This window comes from Thunnus thynnus, chromosome 6 (assembly GCF_963924715.1).
Source record: "Thunnus thynnus chromosome 6, fThuThy2.1, whole genome shotgun sequence".
Lineage (NCBI taxonomy): Eukaryota > Metazoa > Chordata > Actinopteri > Scombriformes > Scombridae > Thunnus > Thunnus thynnus.
Window position 1 is genome coordinate 2,677,353 of NC_089522.1, and position 18,533 is coordinate 2,695,885.

Consider the following 18,533-nt stretch of genomic DNA (forward strand, 5'->3'; position numbering starts at 1 on the left):
GAAGTATTACCACCATATCTGTGTGTACATGAAAAGGAAAGTTGCAAATAATTATGCTCTTCGCTCACAGAGCATCTTTTTGTCGACTGTACCTAAGGTTTAAACAGAGTTTGGTAAAAGAGCTTTATATACATATATTTCTATACTTGGAATCTTCTGCAAAATGAGTTAAAATTACAGTCACTGGTTTCTCTGGGCAGGTTTAAAGCTTTGCTGCAGGAATTCTGTGCATCATCATCTATCTACCAATGTCAGGGTACTTAATGTTTTAATGTTTCAAATTGCTCCTGTTTTAAGTCTAATTTTAGTTTAGGGTTGTGTTTTTATTTTCTCTTTTATTGTATTTTTATTCATGATTTTATTATTTTATATTGACTAACGAGAAGTTGTGACACAGTTAATTTGTAATTCTACAAATGAACTGTGGGGGGCTGCAATACACCCTCAACTGTTGGATGAATTATACTATATTATATTATATTATATTATATTATATTATATTATATTATATTATATTATATTATATTATATTATATTATATTATATTATATGGAAGCATCCAACTGGACTTTGTGAGCATTGTCAGGTACCAGAAACAGTAGAACATGTACTTGTTAAGTGCAGGAAATAAACCCCAGAGAGAGAGAGGACATGGTGGAGGGAACGAGGAGATCAGGGTTGACAGGAGCAGGTTTGAAGGGCATTCTGGAGTGTGGTGAGGGTGGACAGGGCAGGAAGTGTCTGGTCAGCTTTCTGGTCAGCCTGGGAGGACAGGATTGATAGGAAGAATCTGACAAACCGGATACCATAGGAGTTAACCAACTCCAGAAGATGGCAGAATGCAATACGAAGGATGCAAGCTGCCATTGAACCCCAAAGAAGAGGAAGAAGGAAGAGGAATAAGAAGAAGCAATACACCTTTGGTGCATGGATGTATTTGCTGCATCTAGTCTGCATGGATGTATTAAAAGAACTGGACAGGGCTCTGCCGCTCAGCCTTGCAGCCAATTTTCCGGGTTTCTTTTGCTTTGTGCAGCCCACTGAATATGCATAGTTGTGTTTGTTGAGTTCCCGCTCGGCTTATAGACTTTACATTATGATGATGTCACAGATTTTTAAATTGCTTTTCTCAGCTCGAGGAAATGTTTTTTAGGCTGCAGGGGTATTTTTCGCTGCAATACCGCGAGTGACCACTGGGAAAAATTGGATACAAGGCTGAGCGGCGGAGCCGTATCCAACTGTACATCCATGCCCCAAAAGCATTTTCCTCACAGACCACTATTGTAAAAGTGACGTCTGTAAAACTGTTGACAGAACTGCAAACAACATCAATTATGACTCCTTCTATCATGAACTTTTAATCCATGGAGGTTTTATATTTGTAAAACTTTCCTCACGCTGAGAAAAGCGAGTTTAAAATCTGTGACGTCATCACAAATTAAAGTCGAGCGGGAACTCGAGGGCGGGGCTAGCGGAAGGAAACCCGGAAGCTAGAAACTTTTTTGGCGCATGCGCCAGCCGAGCAATTGCTATTGGACCTCCTACAATACATCCGCGCTAGTCTGCCGCAAACTTCATCATCATCGGAAGAAGCTTCTCTATTTGGAAAATGGCGGGTGCTTTGACAGAAAAACAACTTGCACAACACGTCTATACTGCTTTACAGGTAAAAGAAGTTAAATTCATGCGTGAATAATTCCCCATGATGAGATTAGGGAACCATGTCTACTTGGAGTTAATGGTGTGATTTAGTTGTTTGCAAAGTTATGAAGTGTTAGCTTCGGTTGAGTGTATGTAAACAGAAGATAGTGAGGGTGTCTCATCATTCAAAGGTTTCTTGCTCTTTGCTACTCCAGTAGGTACAATATGTTATGAATTGCATCAGTATATCAAAACCATCCAGCACACCACTCAACCCCTAACCTTAAAGACTCTTAAAGGACAGGTTCACACTTTTTCACGTCTGTCTTAAAGGAAGAGTCAGGAGCCCAAATGAACATTGTAACAGGTTTTTCTTGCCATAATCATTCCTCCTGTTCATACTGACTACCTTAATATATAAACTGAATAAGGTAATGTCTTAACTGCTGACCTTTTTCTTTTTCTTATTTATTTATGTATTTATTTTTCCTTGAACCCCTCGTATATTACTGTTGTTACTGTTATTGCAATTTTAAAAAAAAGAGTATGGTGCCATTTAAAATCATCTTTAAATTGAATATCCCATCTGTGTTTATCTTTGTTGAGGCTGCGTCTTGTCCCTTGGTGGAAGGTCTGCATCTACAGGAAGCAGACAGCATGCTGCAGCTGCTGTGTACTCCCTCTCAGCACCGTACGGACATACTGACATGGATCTGCAGCAGGTTAAGCTACAAATAGCATCACCTTGTTCTCACCTTAATCAGGTAGCAAAATTAAGATGCCACTTTATATAAAATAACCACTGCTTCTGCCCTGTCCTCATCTTTGACGTTACAGTATCAACCCAAACTTTGCCAATTTGACGGCGAGATCCAAAGACCCAGATGTTTTGACTAAAGGTAACATATTGTTATCTTTGGGGGGCTAACCTTTCTACACAATACATGGTTAACAGCAGTCATGGGTGTCTTTTGATAGAAACATTATGGAGGACAGTGAGAGTGCAAATGCACAGAGCAGACACAGTTTTCCCTTTCAGACTAAAATAACCTGTTATACTGCTGTGGTCTGTTTTTTTTCAGAGATGGCCATGCTTGGTCAGGAGCTGATGCTGTGCAAAGCCGACAACCTGGACCTGATCAAGGTGAGAGGGTATATATATCATTCATAATTGTTAAATTCCGAATCTAAAAGATTCTTATCAAAATGTTTGTCTGTTGTGTGTTTATGTAAAAAAGGAAAATCAGTATTAGCCCAAAAAATCCAGTTGGGTTCTTGTATGTATGTATGTTGTCCAAGGGCTGTGGTGGTGGGGGTCATGTTGTGTCAGGTACTGGTGAGACAATCCAGGAAATCCAGTGATCATTCTGTGCAACTCTGCAGAATGATCACAGTAACAAATCTTTTATCCTTTTGTTGCAGTAATCTCCAGGTAAACAGCAGTGTGTTGCAGCAAAAGTTGAGTTAGGTTCAACTTGCCAGATGGCCCATGTTTTGTTTTGTTTTTTGTCGGCACCTCAGCGTCGTCACCTCTCACAGACACAGTAAATAGAAAATGTTGTGCTTTGTCTTTGTAATTTTCATCCAGGGTGATGTGAGTCCTCGCCAGCAGCTTCAGTTCCTGGAACAGCTTATAACTCCAGGCTGCAGGAGGTCTGCTATGCACAGAGTGGATACTGAGATGCTACTGAATGAAATCTTTGCTAATGATAGTCTGCCTCACCTCACACAAATGCTCAAACCTTCGCTTGACCCCTGGCCTGCAAACATCAAGTATGTACGCTCTCTTTGACTATCTTGTTACACACGATATTCCCTCTGTTTTCACCTGCTTCATGTTGCCATTCTCTTTGAAATTTACTTCTGATAAGAGACTTGTGGGTGTTTTGTGGACCTTATTTTTACTGCAGCATTTTCCTTAAAGCCCCCCTCCATTCAAAAATTTGTTTTTCTTCTTGTTCCCATAGTTGAATGTTGAGCTTCACTTTACTGAAATGATGTATGTGCAAAGTTTGATACTAGAGGGCTGTTTTCACATTCATCTGCTGAAAGTGGAAAGTTTCTCTTTGGTCATTGAAAATCAGATTTTAGGGGGCGGGCCTACGAGGATAATTTGTGACATCACAACTAGTTTGAAAGCCAATCATGGTCCATTATTCAACTTACACAAGTGTGATAGTGAAACTTGAAGCCATCAGTGCATATACACTGAAAATGGACTTTACAGTGAAGTAGGAGACATCTTGTGTTCAGATAAACTTTTTAAATGAACAATATTTGCATATTTAGGGCCCCAGCACTGACAGCGCGAAGGCCCTATTGGATCTAAAGGAATTATATAATATAATTTATGTTGCAATTTTAGCGCTGTTTTTGCAATTACAGGTGTTGTATTTTAACAAACTCTTCCTAGATATTTAACCCGACCGACTTCAAATTTGGTTAGTGTCATCTAAAGACTGAAATGTTATCAAAATCTTGAGTTTTCATTGAACGTTGTTGCCGTGGCGATGCGGCGAATTTCAATGTTTTGCACTGAAGCAGAAAGTTGTTGTTTAATGTACATCGTCCAACCTGCACCAAAGTTCTCATGTTTGATAAGAGTCCAGGCCTGAACACATCTAAATGCCAATGTTTAGTCATAGTCATAGCGCCACCTACTGACAACAGGAAGTCAGCCTCATATGACAAACATCATCTGATTTACATGATGTGGTTTACACATGATATACAGCAACATGACATGTAATTAGTGGGTGTTCTCTAGCACCACCTAGTGGACACATGAGGTGATATTTATCTCCTTTGTGCAAGAGTCCAGGCCTGAAACCATCCACATATCTGCAATAAAACCCTTCGACTGCAGCGCACCCCGACATGCAAAGGTGCAATGGCCCGATCGTTGCTGCTTGCAGCTTTAATTATATTTTGTGATTTTTAAAAAAAAAAATTTTTAATGAGGCGGGAAGAGAAAATGCCATTTCAAAGATTTTATGGAGATAATGTAACTGTTATGTGGAAAAACCATACTAGACACAAATTATTACTCAAAAAAATAGTACTTCATATAGATCTTAAAACATGTCTGGGTCTTTAAGTTGCACCAACAGCACCAGTATCTTTGTATTTGTCTCCTGTGCAATCTCTCTTACTATTTCTTTCTTACCTCATAGGGCTCTACGCAAGGGTACCAAGTCATCTTGTCATAAGCCAACTGGAGAAGAGGGTGCTGACGTTGCTGCACTCCTGAAGTCTACTCAGTCAGTATTGGAACAGCTACAGCCAGAAGTATGTCGTTCATGTGGCCTGTGATTCCAGCAGTATTATAGAACTGTCCGTGCTAAATAACCCCCACATAGATTTAAATTCTGAAAATATGTCTATGTATGATTTGGCAGGACTTAACTGTATGTCATGGTACTAATAAGCAGGCGTTTTGCTGTGTCCTTCTCTTTCAAGCGCTTCTATGCTCACCTCCAGTGTGAATCCCTGAATAATGAGGCACAGAGTCCTGGTGTTTTCCCTCCAAATGCATTGCATGTGGCGGTACGTGACCTCCAGCAGTTGATGTCTACTTTCAGACGTGTTTATGAGACAAACTTGAGAGCTTATTGCAACAGAGATCCCCCCAGCTTCAGCACAGAGGCCGACGTCTTCCAGAGAGTACACCAACTGCTGCTGGCCTGCAATACGGTATTAAGACACACACACACACACACATAGAAAAATGAGTGCTGACGTACACATGGAAAAAATCTGTCTCAGTGCCTGAAGTATAGAAATAAGTCATATTGACTTCGTCCTCTTGCTTGTGTCTTGTTTGTCAGGAGTTGGAAATGCTAAGTGAAGTATCAGAAGCATCTGTGTCCATGAGTGAAGAAGTGAGCCAGCTACAAACACAGCCTCACTACTGGAGTGGACGAGAAAAGCGCACGTTATGTAAGTATATATTCTCGTTCACATGGACACTCACACATACGGTTTGTTGCATACTGTTCATTTATTTTCCCAGTGGACCAATTGGAGGAACTAACCAGGCGATACAGAGACTTTCTTGCCCAGCTTCATTCCTGATGGCGTCCCCCACATCATGCGGTGCCCAGACACCAGCCTAACTTCCAACCATCAAGGTGAATGTCAATTTACTGCTGCTCCAAATATTGCAGTAATTATTATAGGAGGGCCTGATCTGTGGTTCCTCACTCTGTCCCTGTGTCGTAGAGGAAACTAATGCCTTATGTCCACTGGATCCAGCTGCATCAAGTTTGAAGGCACATTTAAAATAAATGCATATATAAATGCATATTTTTATCTCCCCAACATGGAGCTTTTGCAAAATGACTGTGTAAGCCTCCTCCAGCGAGGGTATCAATATATATGCTGTTGACAAGTGATGTTGAGATCATATAATAATGATGCGATCTGCACTGCAACACACCTGCTTGTGAATAACTGTCTGGTTAACATATATTTATGAGCCACAACCATGACACTAGTCCATACTCGCTCCATTGTCTGACAACAGTAACAAAAATGTTAATTGTATTACTTAATAAATGTTTTAAATTGCATCACAATCTCAACAGGTTTGTGTGGTAATTTATTCTTTTGTTTGATTTTCTGATTATCTGCATCAATTAGTCAATTGACAGAAGATTAATCCTCAGCAATTTTGATATTCAAGCAGCGATGATCGTGCCGGTTGGGTTGAGCCACAGTGGAAGAGCTTCTATTGCAGGCATGTAGATGTTTTCATGTTTTATCAAACACGTGAAATTTGGGAAAGATCTGACCATGTGGAGTCAAGTTACAACAATTTGTTTTGCAATTGCGAAACCAAATTTGAAGTGGATTTCTTCAACCTGCTAGGCACAGGTCATAAAAGTATAGCACCTGAAACTACCTGTTGCCAGTAGGTGGTGCTATGACAATGAGTCAGTATTGACACATGGATACATTCAGGGCAGGACCTTTATCAAGCATGAGAAATTTGGGGCAGATTGGGCGATGTACGTGAAAGTTATTACAACTTCCTGTTTCATGGCGAAACATCAAAGTTTGCTGCATTGCCACGACAAGGGCGTTCAGTGAAAACTCAAGATTTTGGTAACTTTTCATCACAAAGGTCTTAAGATGACACTGAAAATTTGAAGTTGATGGGGTTAAATCTCTAGGAGGAGTTGGTTAAAATACCAGGCCTGGAAATGGCAAAAAATGCGCAAAAATCACAAATTAAATTAAAAATGGCAGACTTCCTGTTGGATTTAGGGTATGGCTCCAAGAGGCTTTTTTGTGTGTCTGGACATGTTACATGTGTCTACCAAATTTTGTTCATCTACATGAAAATGACAGGAGGGGCTTCAAATTTGAAATTTTGTAGGGGGCGCTCTCACGCCATTTTCCCGTCCCCATCCCCAATAGTTTCTAAACAAGGAACTGCGCTTTACTCGTGTTAGTTCAGCTCACTGTCAGCACATTCTGGTCTGGAACCACTGTTGTCTGATTTTGGCAATGGAATCTACGCAGTCACCTATCTGTGGTGTCTAGGGAGTCAGGCAGTCACCCCCTCTGACCTTGGTAACCATGGCAACGCTGATTTATCCTTTATCAGAAAGGCTTCCGCTTCCCCAAACATCACAGACAGCTGCTCTGAGTCTCAAGGAGAGGAGACTCTGTGACCTCAAGGCCCATGCTTAACCCAGTCAAATCCAATTCTTACCCCTGAAGATAGAAAATTCCCTAACAATAGTCATAGCACCCCCTACTGACAACAGGAAATCAGCCATATGTGACAAACATCATCTGATTTACATGAAATTCACATGGTGTGGTCTACACATGATATAGAGCAACATGGCATCTAATAATGGTTGTTCTCTAGCACCACATAGTGGACACAGGAAGTGATAGTTATTTCCTACATGCAATGTCCAATATTCCAAAAAATGTATATCCATGTCAGTTGTCTGGTAATTGTATTGCTGCAATAATAATTCACTTATGTAGTATTGTTTAGGAAGTGAAGCCTAATTAACACATAGTTCATCAAATATATATACAATTTCAAATAAGTCATCTCCAGCACTGCATACTGCACAGAGGAAATAATATTTTACCCAATCACACAGTGTCCGATAATCCTGACAAGTCAGAACTGTCAACAGAGCTCCAATAGTGATACCACGGCTGCTGCTCCATCTGATGCACACAAGGTGCGAGGGCACGTTCATTGCTGCTAGCAGCTTTAATTATTATTTAAATTTGTATGTGGACTCACTGAATGAGAAACATTAATTTTTTCTTTGTATATTTGCATTTTGAAATGTCATACCAAAAGTTATAATACTTTATTTTAGTAGTTACAATATATATATTATACTATTGGTCATGCCCTTGGCACTAGCACCACAACTAACAATTAGTTATCATTATCAATCCATCTGCCCAAAGCACTTTCTTCTTAGTACTTGTTTTGTCTGACCAGCAGTGTAAAACCCAAAGATTTCCTGTTTACTATCACTTAAGAAGAAGAAAAGAAGCAAATCTTCACAAATGAAGACCTTGTGAATATTTGGCTTTCCTGCTTAAAAACCTAAAGCATTTTTTCATCAAAATGGTTGATTATGTTTTTGTCAATCAAGTAATCGCTTCAGCTTTACTCAGCACAATAGTACAATTTGTTTTAGGTTGAATTAAGTATAGCAAATATATTATTTTATCAATCATATGAGTAATAGATTTTGTTCAGGTTGGGAGTATGTTATCCTGTCCTGCAGCAACTCTGGAACTCAGAAAATCTCAAGACAGTTTACTGTTAAAATAAGGTTAGATGACAAAATGGGTTTTACTTATAAGTCATATTTATTACAAGTATGTATACAGTTTCACACCCTATGATCCCACAGCTTCAACATATCTCTGATGTCAAATGGAGTTCAGTAATTCGTCACATATTGAGATCTGAGTAAAGTACTGTAGGACACATTTCTTAAGTGTTGACATGTCAGTAGATTCCAACAGTTGCGGTTACCAAGTAGTTCTTTCATGTCCTTGTCCTGCTCACATGAACCAGCTCTCTGCCCCGGAGCAAGATGCTGTGACAGTCCTGGAGGCTCTTTCAGAAGCCTTTATCTGCCAACCATTCCTTCAGCTCCTTATCAAAATGACCTTTGACCTTCAGGGTCATGGTGACTTCGTTGACCTGTGTGGGAAGCTCTTTGCCCGTCACCTCCTTTAGGTACTGCTTCACGTCCTTCTCCAGTGCCCAAATGTCCCCCTCCACTTTCCGTACCAGCGTCGTCCTGCGACTGCCCTTGGTCAGGTCGGTGTAGACCGGAATGTTGTGCATGCGGGAGCGGCGGATCATGTAGGGCAGAGTCGGCGGTGAGTCTGCCGGAGGGGTCCAGCCAGACGGGGCGGGCCCGGCGTGTTGAGGCGGAGCGGGGACCCGTGACGGTGGGATGAGCCGCTCGACAAACTTGTATTCCTCTGTAGACTCTATCACCGTCTTTTGTACATCTGCAGAAGCGTTACTGACAAGCCTCAGCCCGATAGCGGCGGTAGGAGGTGCCGGTATCCGGCTATGCAGGCTGAAGGCGCCTCGCAGCGCGCGGCGAAGCACCGCGGGCTGAAGACTGAAGCAGGCCGACATGTTGTCATGTGTAGAAGTGATGTCGTCCCGGAAATAGTCAATAACTTCCTGTAGTCTGGAGCACAATGCCCCCTACTGGACAACGAGAGTATAATTGTAACAAGGGAAGGTCTCGAAATGTTTTCCTAAATCACAAAATATTAAAAATTCTCTTGCTGTTCCCCTGACTGTTCCCCTGGCGTTTTTGTATTAAATCACTGATTTCAGTCCAGTGTTTCTGTTAACTTATCAATGATGTTACATAAATAACGGACTACAGGTTATATGAGTACCTCATGTTACACAATGTTATATTTTGTTGTTTTATGAGAGTTTTCTACATCCTACATCAATGTTGTTCTGTATGCTTCAAAAACTTTGTATCAGTGTAGCTCACCCTGTGGTAACCTGAGTAAATGGTACGTTCCGGTTAGGTGAGGCTGAGCAGGTAAAAGGCCAGTCACTGGTCAGTGAGATGGAAGAGGGAGAGAGAGGGTAGGCAGCCTGCCTTGAGGCTGCAGATTTTATTTATGTTTGTTTGCTTTGGTTTAAGTTGTTGTTGATTTTGCACATTCACCTGTCCCGCTGTCCTGCTGAACATGTGTACCATGACAGGCCAATCAGAACCAGTCAACATAATAAAGCCAGTCACAGCAACACTTTGTGTTTGGGTTTACATACATGAAAGCATCCGGATCAAGTTGATGAGTGTGTCCATGACCCAAAATGAGGAGAAGTCAAAAGATCTCATTGAGGAAAAAAGTGGAGAACCAGTATTTCAGACAAATCAAAAGCAGAAACGGGTCGAATTGACCAGCAGCATAATAGGAGGTTCAAAATTGATTAAATGTACTTTTTGTGTTTTTTTGTGGGGGGGTGCATAATAATATCCGTTTAAACGTTTCCAGTGCCAAATAACATCATCTGCCTTTTATATGGGGTGGCGGCACTACACTGTACCTCTGTTTCATTGAGTGGACATCTTCCAAACCTCTGTATTGAAAAAAAAACATTGTGAAGATGTATCACTTCATATACTGGCCTCTGAAAATATTCAGACCACTTCACTTTTTTCACCTTTTATTCTGTTATAGATCACTTTAACCCTCTTACTATGTTGGAAACATATTACATTCATTATGCTATGGGTCAAATTGACCTGTATTGTTTAAATACACTCACAAACAAGCAAAGGATCAGTCCAAATCATTAAAACTTTATTTAACTTGTTGGAGAATTCAGAAAGAACAAGAAGATTATAGCAATATTCTTGTTTTTCTTTCATTCTTCTTCGGGTAGCATGAAACGGTGGTTGCACTCTCACAGAAAGCAAATTTTTAGGGGTGCAGAGTTCTGCCTTGCATCTTCATAAACCTTTTGACTTTCTTGGAAAACTTGTTGGGCTTGTACTGTCTGAAAGGACAGCGTCTTCTGAATGCAACAAGTTCATCCTCCATAACATGTGGACCAGGGTTGTACAGGAGAGTTAGAATGTGCACCCATTTACCCCAAACATCTCTGATTGCATCTAGTTTGTGTCTCTGTTGTTGAGTGGGTCTGGTAGGCTATTGCGGATGTCAAAGTGAATGACTGCCAGTTGTCTCTCCTTCAACACAGCTAATGTCAAACGAACTCAAATGCTGATTGTGTGTCATGGACTCAAGTGACAGCAAACTTGAGTGACAGCATCCTCTCTTTCTGAAACCGCTTCCTCTACTTCACTATCAGAGTTGAAAAGCTGTAATAGACTTTATTTACTGTCTAGTGGAGCTTATTTTTAAGCATCTGTCTATGGCAAAATTTGTTGCAGCACTGACAAGTAGTATTAAAAAGCTTACTTGTACCATGACCATCAAGTATTCAGTCTTCAATAATTTGTAAAAGCATCCTTGGCAGCAAATACAGTCTCAAATCTTACCTGTTCTCTTTTTTATTCAGCAGTGGCTTCCATCTAACCACTCTACCAATCGATCAACAGAGTGCCTCTGAGATAGTTGTCCCTCTGGCAGGTTCTCCATGCCATCTCCTCTGACGCTCTGTTATAGTGGCCATTAGGTTCTTGGTCTTGCTCAGTTGCTGAGTTTGGCCAGACAGCCAGCTCTATGTCCATTGATAGAGCCTAATGTGCTGCTGGCAACAATCAAAGCAGTAGAAATGGTTTTATACCCTTGCCCAAATTAATGCCTCAACACAATTTTATTGCAGAGAGAGTTCCTTGGACTCTGGTATATGGTCTGACATGCACTGTGTCTTGTGAGAACTTGTATACACAGGTGTGATTCTTCCTAAATCATGTCTAATCTTTGAATAAAATGAGATTTCAGTTCCCAAAAAATCTAAAAATGAAAGATATTCAGACCAACTTCACTTTTTGCACACTTAACTTCATTAAAAAGTGAATTCTAAACACCATCCATAATGATGAAGCAAAAAACAAAGCCACTTTAAGAAAGATCATCAGAGTGCAGAGATGTCCTCTAGCAAAGTGGGCAACCAGAACCTCAGGCCCCATGTTTCTTGTAAATATTTATGTTTAATAAAATTGCCACAAATCAACTGACACAAAGCAAACATAGGAGGGCTTACATTCCAGCATATGAGTATTTGTTGGTTTGTGGGGCTCTGGGCACTATGGCGAAGCTCAAAGCCTGCTTTAGGCCCCTAAGGCCCTGTCTTCTAGTGGAAAACAAACATTTTTAAAAAACATATTCGGAAAGAGCAATTGACATCTCAATTGAGTGTTACCAAATGTTTTCATGAGACCATGGACCAGACACACAAACTGTCATCTAATGTTAACTATTATCTTGTCATGAGGACCTATATCAACAGATCAGCATTTTTTTGGACTCTATGTGGCAAGCGCCCAATCCTGAACCCAAACGACTATTTCCTCATGAATTACGTAAGTAAGTAGGGGGAGAAGACACAATTGAATTTTGTAATGTCCTCTAACCTCTGTATTATTCACTCTGAGACAAAACTAAAACCCATAAAAACATTAACATGAGCATACTATTGTTTAGAATTGAAGTGAAAAGTGAGATGTTAGACTGTAACTAAAGTACTTCTCAACAAGTTCAACTAGACAGAGAGAGAGAAACAGAGACACATAGTGGGAGGAGTCTTTGTCAGTGTCGCTGCTTGTAATTAGAGGAGCTGCTTGACTTGTTAGTCCTGCCCTACTCACTCATCTTTCTCTGTGAGCACTACAGCGAGTTCTGAGACCATATCCCACCATACATCATTTATCAGATCAACAATAAGAAGGACAGTTTCCTAATAGCTGCTGTGGAGTTGTAAAAGAGAGGAGAATGGCCCAGGCGGACAGACAGAACGGAGAGGACATAGCTCTGAATAAACTGGACGACATAGAGGTAAGCAGAGCAGACTGAAAAACCCTTCCCCTTTATTATTCTGTTTTACTGTATTCTCTACAGCGGCGTGGTCAACCAACCCTCCCAAAAACTAAACTTATTGCTTTCATTCAGGGCCATGAGTAGATCAGTGGCCAACATTCACCAAGTGTATTCAGATGCAAATTTCCCATAAGCTGATCTTTAATATTATATATTTCATTGTAAAGACCAGTTCATTAACAGTTTATTGAGTTTTACTTGGTTAATAATTGTGTATAGTTACATAATACTGGGGAATGATTAAAAAATGATAAGATTCAGAAATTGTTCAAAACACAAATGTTTACAATGCCCAGGAAATATTCACAGAGGAACTAGAGGGTGAATACAGACAAGGTGAAGTTTATTGATATTCACTCTACTGCACTGAAATCCGTTCATTTTGATAGACTGACACATAAAAGTGACATTTATATTAAACAGAAACTGGCACATGCAGGACAAAGCCTGCAGAAATGAACAGAAAAATTGCCTACCATAGATGCATTTCACATTCATACTTCTAAAAGCTGGGGGAGATCATTGGTTATAGATGTCATGTGCATTCATTAAATCCAGTATGAGTTAGCACACATATTGGACATACATTACAAAGTATGTGTAATTTCCAAAAGATACATTCAAATGTATCTTTTGGAAATTACCCCCTCCCCCCCCTCCGTTTTGTTTGAATAAATAAAGGCTAGAGACACCTTAATTATCTGGTAATTTGTAAGAAGAAAAATAAAACAATAGCATAATTATGGGACCCTTAACTTTCGCCCCCTCTTGGGTGTCCCAACCCCCCGTTTGAGAACTGCTCTAGAGTCTATTTACACGAATGTCAGGGTGTGACATAACCCCGTGTGAAATCAGTGTTTCTTTCCATAGTTGTCAGCTGTGCATAGAGATGAATGAAAGCTTTGTGACTCAGAGTTGCACCCAGTTGTGACGTTCCGTCTACCTGTGTGACATGATCGGGCAAAGCCCTGAGAAAATACCTTTAGCGCTGATTTGGTGTACACAAGAAGGCAACCAAAACAGAAACCTTCTCTCAGTGGTGCAGAGGAAGATGAAGGTAATGATACTGTGGTCATGATGCTTTTTCTACTCAGAGCAACCTTACCTGTGCTGACATTTCAATATCTGACACCACTGTCACCTGAAATACCTCCTGCTCACATACAGAGTCACTTTCATTTCATTTTCTCTGCACATGCATCTATCAGTTCATGTGACAAATTGTCAGGTTTCTTGAGTTGGTATGTGCCCGAGCATGTTGTGTCTTGTTGCCTCTCTCTCAGATCGATGTGAGTCATTACCTGTGTCCCCTCCACTCCCTCTTCTTTTACAGCCACACCTCATAACATAGAGTACATAGTAACAAAATACATAGCACCTCTTTGCGTTTGGAACAAACCAGAGTGATGCATGGACTTGGCCACGTGCAGAGAGCAATCAGACTTGAAATAGAAGAGTGACATTATTTTATCCTTTACAGACTGTAACACTAATAAGATGGATTTACATATACAACAGTGGCTGCAATTTTCTCTCAGACCTGACCTTTGTTCTCTTAACTGGCAGGCAGCAACAACCCCCTCTGGAAAAATATATCGCCCCATCAACATAAATCACTATGCCACTAAGAAGAGTGCAGCTCAGAGCATGCTGGATGTCGCCTTGCTGATGGCCAACTCATCCCAGCTGAAGACTATTCTATTTGTGGGGCCTCAGTACCGTTTCTACATCCCTGTCATTGTTTTGCTGTCTGTGTCCATCTCTTTACAGGTCGTAGTGGGACTGCTGCTTGTCTTTATCGGCAAGTGACTCAAAGTTTTTGCACTCCTGTTATCATTCCTCTTTCTCCACCTTTCTTGCACTTAAGTACATACTTTCTATATATTCCCATCTTGAATTTTGGAAGGCACAAAGACTAAAAGGAGGCATACAAACACTATTTTTGAGAAGTTTTCTAATTTCACAACTTCACCAAAACTCCACTCTTGTCTGCATTCGAAGCTGTAAGATGATATCAGATCCTTTGCACTTTGACTAAAATGTAGAAAAAATCAAATCAGTTTATACAGTTGCAATCGGAAATATTCAACCCCCCAAAGATTGTAAGGATTTACCAATGAAAGTTTTTTCAAAGAGCTAGATTTTGCTTTGGATGACCTCTTTATGGCTATATTTTGTTAATATAGCCATGTCACAATTATTCAACCCCTATGTAATATTGCTGTAATTTTTTTTTATAACCTGCAATTTTTTTGGCCTAAAGTGGAGTTAAAACATAATTAGCTTTCCTTTGGGAACTATATAATGATCCCTAATTTGCTCCAGCTGTGATGCATATATAAACCCCACCCATGAAGGTGTTCAAGGTGAGTTGCAATCATGGGTTAGACTAAGGAGCTTCCACAAAAACTGAGAGAGGAAATTATTTCATTGCACCTGAAAGGCACTGAGTATAAGAAGATTTCTGAGAGATTTAACATTCCAAGAGACACCATTGGGAGCATTATAAGGAAGTTTAAAACTTATGGCACAGCTGGAAACCTGCCTGGGCATGGGAGAAAGCCCAAAATTCCATCAAGAACCCTTAGAAACTTAATCAGGGCAACTGAGAAAAACCCCTGTGTTACTGCAAAATGCCTACAGGATGATCTGATGAAGGCTGGGACAAGTGCTTCAGTGGCAACTATAAGACGAGCACTGAATAAACAAGGACTTCATGGCCTGACTCCAAGATGCACTCCACTCTTGACCATGAAGAACATCAAAGGTCAACTAGAATATGCCAGGAGGAATTATGATAAGACTGCAGAGTTTTGGGAGTTCTATGGACTAATTAAACTAAACTGGAACTGTTTGGACACATGGACCAATGGTATGTCTGGTTTGAGAAAGGCCAGGCTTTTGACCAGAAGAATACTATTCACACGGTCAAGCATGGAGGTGGGTCATTGATGATGTGGGGATGTTTTTCTGCTGCAGGAACTGGCAATCTTGACCGTGTACCTGACATCATGGATTCCCAGAAATACCAGGACATTTTAAAGAGAAATGTGATGCCTTCTGTTGGGAAATTGAACCTTGGTGATCGGTGAACTCTCCGGCAAGACAATGATCCCAAGCACACCTCAAAGTCAACCAAAGCTTGGTTGAGAAATTGATCCGGGGATGTCCTTGAGTGGCCTTTCAGTCCCTGGATTTAAATCTGATTGAAAATCTTTGGTGGGATTTAAAGAAGGCAGTTGCAGCAGGGAAGCCGTCAAACATCAATGAGCTAGAGGTTTTTGCATGTGAAGAATGGGCAAAGATTCCAATAGAGAGGTGTAAGAAGCTTGTCAGCACTTACCGAAAACACTTATTAACACTTATTAAACACTTAGAAGTTATAAAGGCTAAAGGATGTTCCACAAAATACTGAAGCTGGGGATTGAATAATAGTGCACATGCACATTGGTGAAAAGAGTTACATTTTTCATTTGAACGCAAGTTTAAGTCAATTTGTTGTCAGAATAACTCACATATGTATAAATAAATATTTTTTGTTGTTTAATGAGGCTTTTTGTCATATATTTTCATTAACCTCAATTCACTTCACTATAATGTCTCTTGAGGTGGGGGGGTTGAGTATTTCTGATTGTAACTGTATATTCAGTAAAATAAGTAGTTAGGTTCATTGCAAATGTTTGTTAAAGGAATAGACATTTTGGGAAATAATTGTTTTTTTCTTAGAGATACCATTGTCATGTCTGTACAGTAAAAATAAAGCTAGAACTAGCAGCCAGTTATCTTAGCTTGGCATAAAGAATGGCAACGGGGAAACAACTCACCTGGCCTTTCCAACGGTAGCAAAATTGTAATTAACACATTATCTTTTTTTTTATTCCTTACACAGATTTTGGACAGAGCCAGGCTAGCTGTTTCCAGTCTTTATGCTAAGCTAAGCAGCAGCTGTCTGTACAGTAGCTTCATATTTACCATACAAACATGTACTTCTCATCTCGCACATCTTCAAGAAAACTAGTGTCGATCCCAAATTGCTTTATTTCAGTTTAGCCATACCTCACATAACCGATTGTGAACTTTAGACCGTCACTTTTCAACCAACCTTAAGTTCTTTCTTTCTCTGCCAGTAATCACAGCCAACACTCAGTTCCACTCCTCTGTAATTTAATAATTATTTGTATTTGCAATATAAATACATATTTAAAACTTTTTTTATCTACAAGTGTACATATCTACAAATTTGTACCAATAACATTGAATAGATTTCTCACCAGCACAGTCTTTTTTGTAAACCTTAACTAATCTTAAACTAAACTTCCTTCCTAAGTACATCAGTTTCCCATCTCTTGCCTTTCTGTCTCTGTTGCTCATCATCTTTTAATGTAGCTAATTAGTTTTTTGCTGTTGTGCGATTCTGTGCCAACAGTGAAGTACGATCTGAATGACATGAGGAAACATGCCAAGTTGAACTGGATGAACAACGTAGCGACAGTCTTTGTCTTCTTCACAGTCCTCGTCAACGTCTTCATCACAGCACTCGGTTTCGAGGGACATGCTGTCAGGTAGGCAATGTGACACAGTTTTATATAGAGCAGGCTCTCTTACTGGTGTAAACTGATGAGATCTTCTTGTTGTTTTACTTCACAGGGCAGCAGTGCCTCCTGTGATTTCGATACCAGAGCCTCAGCTTCTCCCACTGCCCATTGACCTTAACATGACTGGTGGCATAATCTAAAGATTGCCAAATAAAACCTTATCCTCAGTAACCAACGACACAACCTCAGCTCCAGGTTACAGCTATTGATCAAAGATTGACACATTATCTCAACCTAAAACCTCAGCTTGAATACTTGCCTTTTGTGCTCAGTACAGATGGCAAGACTGTACTGCACAGTTTACTGACCCTTTGCATTTGCATTGTTGAGGTAATGTTAAACTTAACTATTGTGTAAATATAAGTGCTTTATAGTGTTTCTGTTCAAACATTGTATTGGTGAGCTGGTTCATTGTTTTGTAACAAAATAAATGAATGCATTACTTATATCAGTAGAGAAGTGTTTTATGTTTGGAAATAAGTCTCTTATTCTGTTAATGTTTAACTTACTTTCAGCTCATATTAACATTTATCCCTCCTTTAAGAATTCCCTTATATCCAATGTCATTTTTCACAGAATTAATTGACAGTAAAAGTAAAACAGTAAAAACAATATTCTTTGGTTTTTGATATGTCATGATATGGAGCAGCACCAGCCTGCACTATCCACTGAATATGCAATTGCATTTTTTTTTAATAAAGAAAGTTGCTGGGAGACATAAAGCCAATCAATGGCTCTGACCCAGTTCTAGAGGCCCTGTCCTTGTCATGTTTTCCTCATAAAACAAATAATAGTTTTATATATTTATATATATAAAAAAAATCCCACTCTCACCCCCCTCCCATGGGGGGTGGTGGTGTGTCTTCCTCAAGCTCGGGTCCTCCACCAGAGGCCTGGGAACTTGAGGGTTCTGCGCAATATCGTAGCTGTTCCTAGGACTGCGCTCTTCTGGACAGAGACCTCAGGTGTTGTACCTGGAATCTACTGGAGCCACTCTCCCAGTTACAGCCCCTAGTGCTCCGATTAGCACTGGCACCACTGTTGCCTTTGTTCCCCACATCTTTTCTAGCTCCTCTTTCAGCCCTTAGTATTTATCGAGCTTCTTGTGTTCCTTCTTCCTGATGTTATAGCTGGATAGCTTAGTGATAAACACTACTGACTTTGGCGGGACAGGAGTCAGGGGTTCAAATCCCAGTCAGGGTGGGGTAACACATATCCAGCGTGGACCCTTAGGTAAGGTTCTTAATG

The 18,533-nt window shown here is 40.2% G+C and overlaps 3 protein-coding genes across 3 annotated transcripts; 2 read left to right on the forward strand and 1 right to left on the reverse strand.

Annotated features, from left to right (window-relative positions):
• Positions 1-1,512: 1,512 nt before the first annotated feature.
• Positions 1,513-6,224, forward strand: haus7 (HAUS augmin-like complex, subunit 7). Its single transcript, XM_067591286.1, has 9 exons — positions 1,513-1,666; positions 2,248-2,363; positions 2,479-2,540; positions 2,724-2,785; positions 3,230-3,414; positions 4,815-4,929; positions 5,101-5,334; positions 5,469-5,580; positions 5,654-6,224. The coding sequence occupies exons 1-9, from the start codon at positions 1,610-1,612 to the stop codon at positions 5,713-5,715; spliced, it is 1,005 nt and encodes a 334-aa protein (XP_067447387.1). The 5' UTR covers positions 1,513-1,609; the 3' UTR covers positions 5,716-6,224.
• A 2,259-nt stretch (positions 6,225-8,483) lies between these two features.
• mrpl49 (mitochondrial ribosomal protein L49) lies at positions 8,484-9,308 on the reverse strand. The gene has a single exon (XM_067591287.1). It carries the CDS (start codon positions 9,290-9,292, stop codon positions 8,759-8,761), a length of 534 nt encoding a protein of 177 aa, XP_067447388.1. The 5' UTR covers positions 9,293-9,308; the 3' UTR covers positions 8,484-8,758.
• Positions 9,309-11,863: 2,555 nt separating this feature from the next.
• On the forward strand, positions 11,864-17,983 carry si:dkey-93l1.9 (uncharacterized protein LOC562339 homolog). Its single transcript, XM_067591288.1, has 4 exons — positions 11,864-12,648; positions 14,257-14,491; positions 17,117-17,252; positions 17,338-17,983. Exons 1-4 carry the CDS (start codon positions 12,586-12,588, stop codon positions 17,423-17,425), a joined length of 522 nt encoding a protein of 173 aa, XP_067447389.1. The 5' UTR covers positions 11,864-12,585; the 3' UTR covers positions 17,426-17,983.
• Positions 17,984-18,533: the final 550 nt, after the last annotated feature.

Bases quoted from the DNA above. Each gene is read 5' to 3' on its own strand.
- mrpl49 (XM_067591287.1), bottom strand. From the start codon at position 9,292: ATGTCGGCCTGCTTCAGTCTTCAGCCCGCGGTGCTTCGCCGCGCGCTG.
- haus7 (XM_067591286.1), top strand. From the start codon at position 1,610: ATGGCGGGTGCTTTGACAGAAAAACAACTTGCACAACACGTCTATACT. The intron at 3,415-4,814 runs GTATGTACGCTC...CTTACCTCATAG, and splicing joins CCCTGGCCTGCAAACATCAA to GGCTCTACGCAAGGGTACCA. The intron at 5,335-5,468 runs GTATTAAGACAC...CTTGTTTGTCAG, and splicing joins TGCTGCTGGCCTGCAATACG to GAGTTGGAAATGCTAAGTGA.
- si:dkey-93l1.9 (XM_067591288.1), top strand. From the start codon at position 12,586: ATGGCCCAGGCGGACAGACAGAACGGAGAGGACATAGCTCTGAATAAA. The intron at 12,649-14,256 runs GTAAGCAGAGCA...CTTAACTGGCAG, and splicing joins ATAAACTGGACGACATAGAG to GCAGCAACAACCCCCTCTGG. The intron at 17,253-17,337 runs GTAGGCAATGTG...TTTACTTCACAG, and splicing joins TTCGAGGGACATGCTGTCAG to GGCAGCAGTGCCTCCTGTGA.